General features: G+C 45.7%; 1 protein-coding gene across 1 annotated transcript; it reads right to left on the minus strand.

Annotated features, from left to right (window-relative positions):
* Nucleotides 1-4,491: 4,491 nt before the first annotated feature.
* LOC119520822 (protein DGCR6-like) lies at nt 4,492-7,337 on the minus strand. Its single transcript, XM_037818724.1, has 2 exons — nt 7,106-7,337; nt 4,492-7,015 (listed from the first exon to the last, which is right to left on the minus strand). Exons 1-2 carry the CDS (start codon nt 7,273-7,275, stop codon nt 6,865-6,867), a joined length of 321 nt encoding a protein of 106 aa, XP_037674652.1. The 5' UTR covers nt 7,276-7,337; the 3' UTR covers nt 4,492-6,864.
* Nucleotides 7,338-7,699: the final 362 nt, after the last annotated feature.

The raw sequence follows: 7,699 nt of genomic DNA on the forward strand, positions 1-7,699 counted from the left end.
ATGTAGAAACTCTCAAATCCAACAGCTCTATATAAAACTTTTAAATTCAAGTTTGACAGACCAGACTTCATCTTTTCCTTGTTTCACCTATCCCTGCCCCCAGAGCCAGCCACTTAAGGCAGCTGTGAGGGCAGGGCTGGGTGTAGAAATATGGAGGATGTGTCATTTATAATGCTTTCAACCAAGCCTGAAAATTAGAAATAGTAGGCATAAAAGAAATGCTACGGGATAAGTCATGTTTGTTAAAATTATTTTCCAATAATACCTTTGCAATGGTAACCAAAGTAATCAGATCATTATTAAACATAAATAGGGGGCAAGACGGTGGAGTGGTAAGGTGTACATTTTAGTTACTCCTCCAAGGAAGTAGGTAGAAAGCCAGGAACTGCATGGACCAGACAGTGCAGAGCAATTTGACTTTGGGCATACTTCATACAACACTCATGAACATGTGGAACTGCTGAGTTCAGTGAAATCTGTAAGTTTTTGTGGCCATAGGACCCACAACCCTCCCTGCCAGGCACAGCCCCATGGGAGGAGGGGCCATCAGTGCTGGGAATAAGGAGGGAGAACTGCAGTTGCAGCTCTTATCAGAAACTCATTCTACTGATCCAAACTCCAATCATAGATAGACTGAGACCAGACACCAGAGAATCCAGGAGCAGCCAGCCTGGTGGAGAGGAGACAGGCATAGCAGAAACAGCAGGAAAAAATCCAAAAATAAAAGCAGAGGCTTACTGGAGTTCTGGTGAACATAGAAAGGGGAAGGTCAGAGCTCAGGCAGAGTCAGGCTTATATGCAAATCCAAAGAAAAACCAGTTTCTTTGCCCCCTGGACCCTTACTTATTGGCCCTAATTGCTTTGTCTCTTAGCATTTCAATAACCCATTAGATCTGCAAGGAGGGCCTTTCCCGTTTTTTTTTTTTAATCTTTTTCTCTTTTTCTATAACAATTATTCTAAGAAGCCCAATACAGAAAGCCTCAAAAACTTGCAATTTGGGCAGGTCAAGAAAAGAGCAGAACTAAGAGAGCCCTGAGACACAAGGCAATAAGTCCAGTGGCTGAGAAAATTCATTAAACTCCACAACTTCCCAAGAAAAGGGGGGTGCATCTCACAGACATCATCCTGGTGGACAGGGAACACTCCTGCCCGTTGCTGGCCCCATAGACCAGAGCTGCCCCAGACAACCCAGTGTGATGGGAAGTGCTTCCAATAACACATGCACACAGCACAAAATTGGGCATGGAAATTAGCCTTCGCTGCACCCACAGCTGGATGTCCCAGAGTTGGGAAGGCAGAGCAGTGTGAATTAACATGCCCCATTCAGCCATTCTTTCAGCAAAATGGGAGCCTTCCTACATGGCCCTGCAGCCCAGAACTGCCCTAGCGGGATGGCACTCACCTGTGACATAGCACAGTCATCCATCAGCAGAGGAACAAGGGTGCATGGCCTGGAAGAGGGACACACTCACAAGCTTCAGGGGCCATATGCCAATACTTGTGGGTCAGTGGCAGAGACAACTGTGCAGGACTTAACTCAAGGATTAGACTACTGCAGCAGCTTTCAATCTCCAGGAACTCCAGGGAGATTTCACTGTTAGAGCTGCTCCCCCTCCCTGAATACCCAGACACATGCTCCATATACAGGGCAGGCCCACCAACTACACACAAAAGCTTGGTACACCAATTGGACCCCACAAGACTCACTCCCCTACTCACCACAAAGACAAAGCAGGGGAGAACTGGCTTGAGTGGAATAGGTGGCTCATGGACGCTACCTGCTGGTTAGAGAAAGTGTACTCCATGAAGCTGTAGATCTGACAAATTAGAGATAAGGATTTCAATTGGTCTACAAATCCTAAAAGAACCCTATCGAGTTAAGCAAATGCCAAAAGGCCAAAAACAACAGAAAATTTTAAAGCATATGAATAAAACAGATGATACGGATAACCCAAGCCCAAGCACCCAAATCAAAAGATCGGAGGAGATACAGTACCTACAGCAATTAATCAAAGAACTAAAGATGAACAACAAGACCATGGCACAGGATATAAAGGACATGAAGAAGAGCATGGCACAGGATATAAAGGACATCCAGAAGACCTTAGAAGAGCATAAAAAATAAATTGCAAGAGTGAATAAAAAAAAGTCAATCTTTTGGAAATTAAAGAAACCGTTGACCAAATTAAGAAGATTCTGGATACTCATAATACAGGAGTAGAGGAAGTTGAACAATCAATCAGTGACCTGGAAGATGACAGAATGGAAAATGAAATAACAAAATAAAGAATGGGGAAAAATTGAAAAAATCAAAATGGACCCAAGGGATATGATACATAATATAAAAATCCAAATATAAGATCCATTGATGTTCCAGAAAGAGAAGAGAAGGGTAAAGGTCTAGGAAGAGTATTCAAAAAAATTGTTGGGGAAAACTTCCCAAATCTTCTAAACACCATAAATACACAAATTATAAATGCCCAGTGAACTCCAAATAGAATAAACCCACTGCAAGACATATTCTGATCAGACTGTCAAATACAGAAGAGAAGGGGCAAGTTCCAAAAGCAGCAAGAGAAAAGCAATTCACCACATAAAAAGGAAAGAGCATAAGACTAAGTAGTGACTACTCAGCAGCCACCATAGAGTTGACAAGGCAGTGGCATGACATATTTAAAATTCTGAGTGAGAAAAATTTCAAATGAAGAATATTTTATCCAGCAAAGCTCTCCTTCAAATTTGAGGGAGAGCTTAAATTTTTCACAAACAAATGCTGAGAGAATTTGCTAACAAGAGACATGCCCTACTGGAGATACTAAAGGGAGTCCTACCAACAGAGAAACAAAGAAAGGAGAGAGAGACATGGAGAAAGGTTCAGTACTAAAGAGATTCAGTATGGGTACATTAAAGGATATCAATAGAGAGAGAAAAAAAATATATATGACAAACAAACCAAAGGATAAGATGGCTGATTCTACAAATGCCTTCATGGTTATAACATTGAATGTAAATGGATTAAATTCCACAATTAAAAGACATAGATTCGCAGAATGAATGAAAAAAAATTAACCACCAATACACTGCATACAAGAAACTCATTTTAGATAAAGGGACACAAAGAAAATGAAAGTGAAAGGATGGAAAAAATACTTCCTGCAAGCTACAGCCAAAAGAAAGCAGATGTAGCAATATTAATCTCAGAGAAAATAGAATTTAAAGGCAAGGATGTTAGGAGAGATGAAGGCCACTACATACTAATAAAAGTGGCAATTCAAGAAGAGGAAATAACAATCATAAATGTTTATGCACCCAATCAAGGTGCCACAAAATACATGAGAGAAACACTGGCAAAACAAGGAAGCAATTGATGTTTCCACAATAATTGTGGGAGACTTCAACACATTACTCTCTCCTACAGATAGATCAACCAGACAGAAGACCAATAAGGAAACTGAAAACCTAAACAATCTGATAAATGAATTGGATTTAAGAGACATATATAGAACATTATATCCCAAATCACCAGGATACACATTCTTCTCTAGTGCTCATGGAACTTTCTCCAGAATAGATCATATGCTGGGACATAAAACAAGCCTCAATAAATTTTTAAAAAATTGAAATTATTCAAAGCACATTCTCTGACCACAATGGAATACAATTAGAAGTCAATAACCATCAGAGACTTAGAAAATTCACAAATATCTGGAGGTTAAATAACACGCTCCTAAACAATCAGTGGGTTAAAGAAGAAATAGCAAGAGAAATTGCTAAATATATAGAGATGAATGAAAATGAGAACACAACATACTAAAACCTATGGGATGCAGCAAAAGCAGTGTTGAGGGGGCAATTTATAGCACTAAATGCATATATTAAAAAGGAAGAAAGAGCCAAAATCAAACAACTAATAGATCAACTGAAGAAGCTAGAAAATGAATAGCAAACCAATCCTAAACCAAGGAGAAGAAATAACAAGGCATACGTCAGAAATGAATGACATCGAGAACAAAAAACAATAGAGAGGATAAGTAACACCAAAAGTTGGTTCTTTGATAAGATCAACAAGATTGACAAGCCCTTAGCTAGACTGACAAAATCAAAAAGAGAGAAGACCCATATAAACAAAATAATGAATGAGAAAGTTTACATTACTGCAAATCCCAATGGAATTAGAAAAATTATAAGAGGATACTATGAACAACTGTATGCCAACAAACTGGATAATGCAGAGGAAATGGACAATTTCCTGGAAATGTATGAACAACCTAGACTGACCAGAAAAGAAACAGAAGACCTCTACCAACCAATTACAAGCAGTGAGATCCAATCAGTCATCAAAAAGCTTCCCACAAATAAATGCCCAGGGCCAGATGGCTTCACAGGGAATTCTACCAAACTTTCCAGAAAGAACTGACACCAATCTTAAAATCTTTCATAACATTGAAGAAAATGGAACACTACCTAACTCATTTTATGAAGCTAACATCAATCTAATACCAAAACCATGCAAAGATACTACAAAAAAGGAAAACTACAGGCATATTTCCCTAATGAATATAGGTGCAAAAATTCTCAACAAAATACTTGCAAATTGAATCCGGCCTTCCTCAACATCCTGTTTCCTGGCATTCTGTATACACCTGTGATGTCCTTTATCACATTAAATGCATTTGAAACCAAGATCCGAGCTTGAACATCTCCACAAACAGTGGGGAAAGAAAGTACCTGCCTCGTCACCTGGTTCAGGGCTCCACGTGGAGGCAGCACAAGAGGAAAGAGATGAAAGCAGGGAAGGCACCATCCCCTGCTGTTTATCAAATGCAGCTGCAAACCCCGGGTCAGTTCACAGATACCCCCTGGGTGGGCGACCAAGGGGAGCAGAGTCCCGCACGTGTTCACTGGGCAGGATGGGCCTGGCCTCAGTACTCACCAGCAAGGGCAGAGAGAGGAAGGAAGGAAGGATGGCCATTCAGCACCTGCTCCCTCAGACGGGCGCTGGGGAAAGAGGGCAGCCCGGGCACTGGCACCCTCTGCTAGTGGCACTGACACCCGGCCCAGCCTGTGGAGGGGCAAGTAGTAGCAAAACCTCCCACTAAAGGGAACCAGGGCTCCACGTAGAAGTGACCGACTCCCAGGCTGGGGCAGATTACAACCAGAAAAGATGAGCCTGATTCAGTCCTGGGTCAGAGAGTAAGGAAACACTCAAAGCACAGCAGGAATGTCAGATCATGGAGCTGGCCAAAAGGGACAATCTGGGCACAAAGAGAACCCTGGGCTGGGGGCTTTCAGCTTGTGAACTGCACGCAAAGACAACCACCACACAAACTTCCAGAGGAAGCTACACTTCCCAACTCAGCCTGAGGTTGGCGTTACCCTGCAGCCCAAATCAAAGACGTTTCAAGAAAACACAATTAAAGACCTCTATCCATCAGGAACACAAAGGCAAAAGTTCCTAAGATTTGAGCAAGTCAAATCCAATGAAAAGATGATCCCTCATCACTACTGAGTAGAATTGATCCCAGGAGTGCAGCTTATTCCAGGAATTCAAAAGCTAATCCGTGTAGCTCACCATTGTGATCATCTCAAGGATTTCATAAAATGCAGCACCCATTTCTGAAAGAAACACTGATCCTGTCAGATGGGTGTCACCTGCCCCCCGAGGTGAAAGAGTCTTGCATCAGCAGGAGGAATTTTTGCCACAAATGTTTAACTGCCTCTATCCAGGCCTGGAGCCCTGCCCCCAAGTTTACAGGAAACACAGAAGAGAACCCAGAAGCAGGTAAAATGACCCCATGAAGAAAGAATCCAACAGATCCAGAAGGGAAATGCCCTGGATTCTCAAGAGGGCAGTGCCATGATCAGTGCTGGGGAACTATTCTAGAAAAGGAGAAACCAAAGAAACCAAGTGCAGTGCCAGAGCTGACACTGGATCCCCTAATTTCAAATGATCCTTTGAGAAAAGTTAGAGAACTGGTCAGAAGACACCTGGGGTGGTTGACTTCCCAGGAGGCTACTCGCTTGTTGCTGCACAGAAAATGGTTCTTGTTCTAGTGAAACGGTGCCCCCTAGAGTTGTTTGGAGGCATTTTGGGTTGTCACTTCTGTGGGTACCACTACCATCTAGCTAGCAGAGACTCGGGATGCTGCTAAGATTCTACAACATACAGGGCAACAACCCACCACAAAAACTTATCCAGCCACAAATGTCAAGAGTATCTGGTGGGAAACCCAAGTCTAGAGGAATGATGAAGATGCATGGCAAAGCGCTATATATGTCCTGTGTTTGGGGATGTAAAGAAACATTGCAAAGTGTTAACTACTGAATCCAAGTGGAGAGCATATGCGTATTTGCTACGTTATTCATTTTTTTCTAAATGTTTGTTTTTATAAATGTTTCTATAATTAGAAATTAGAAACAAAGAAAATAACAAAGGTGAGAAACCTGATGGGGCAGGGGGGCTGCCCTAAATTCCTCGCAGGAAGGGTTCCCGGGGCTGCCAACTGGGGATGCCTGGGAGGGGCCAAGGCACAAGACTTTGGCTGAGGGTGTCTCAGCTGGGAAACCCCTCGGGTCTCGGAAGGTCCCTCAGGGAGCAACACGAGGGAATTTGATGCGCAGCCAGTGTAGGGTCTGGCCCCAAGGGGCGCCGGACAGATGTCCAGCCACTGCGGCCCCGCGGACAGCCGCCTCCGGGGTCTGCCAAAGAGGGCTGACCTAACACCGAGCTCCACGCTCCTGGGAAAGGGTGGGGGTTTCTAGAAGTCATGCTAAAAGGGAACCATACAACTAAGTGTAAAATAAGATTGGAGAAACCACCGCGGTGTGAATCCAGGCTGCGCTCCCGCCCCGCACCTCGGTGCTCATTCTGCAGCCGAAGACACTGGTTCAACAGACTTCTCTGTCAGATGCTGGATTTCCAAGAACTCCTGCACAATCTCGAACACGGTGCCGTCGAACAGCGCCAGGTCCAGGTCGCTGAGCGTGGTGTAGAAAAGACGCTGCTGGAAGGAGCTGCCAGTGGGGGGGGGGGGGGGGGCGGGGAGACGTAAAGGCCAGCCGGATCCCCGGCCTCGGCCCGCCGCCGCCCGCCTCGCCGCGAACCTGGGTAGCTCCTTGACCAGGCTCTGCAGCGCCAACAGCAGCTGGTAGTGCCGCTCCTGCTGCCGGGTCCCGTCCCCGGCTACCTCCAGGACGCCCACGTAGCGCTCCATGGCGCCCGGCCGCCGCTGCGATACTTCCACCCCCTCTGACGTCACCGCAGAGGGCCCCATCCCATTCGACAGCCCCCTCTGATGTTCGCTGTAGCGCGTCTATTCCGCCGCCGGCCCACTCCTCTGACGCCACTCATAGTGCGCCATAGTTCACCGCCGGCCCGCCCCACCCGAGCCCTCTGACCGTACCATAGCACCCGGTATTCTGCCGCCTGCCCGCCCCTCCCGACGCGCCAGCCCCTCTGACGTCATCCGTAGCGCGCCGTAATCCACCACCAGCCCGCCCCGCCAGATGTTCCCTCTGACGTAAACCAAAGCGCGCCGTATTCCGCTGCTGACCCGTCCCACACGACGCGCCCCGCCCTGGCAACCTATGCATCGCCCCTTCCGTGCACCAGAGCGAGGCTCGCCCCACCCACGTCCCCACACTCCCACGCGCCTCTTCCCCTGCGTCCTCCAGAGAGAGGTTCGCCCCACCCACACA

Source organism: Choloepus didactylus, chromosome 26 (genome assembly GCF_015220235.1).
Source record: "Choloepus didactylus isolate mChoDid1 chromosome 26, mChoDid1.pri, whole genome shotgun sequence".
NCBI classification, from domain to species: domain Eukaryota; kingdom Metazoa; phylum Chordata; class Mammalia; order Pilosa; family Megalonychidae; genus Choloepus; species Choloepus didactylus.

Coding starts and splice junctions, on each gene's coding strand:
- LOC119520822 (XM_037818724.1), bottom strand. CDS start 7,275: ATGGGGCCCTCTGCGGTGACGTCAGAGGGGGTGGAAGTATCGCAGCGG. Junction 7,016..7,105: donor CTGGTCAAGGAGCTACCCAG/GTTCGCGGCGAG, acceptor CCCCACTGGCAG/CTCCTTCCAGCAGCGTCTTT.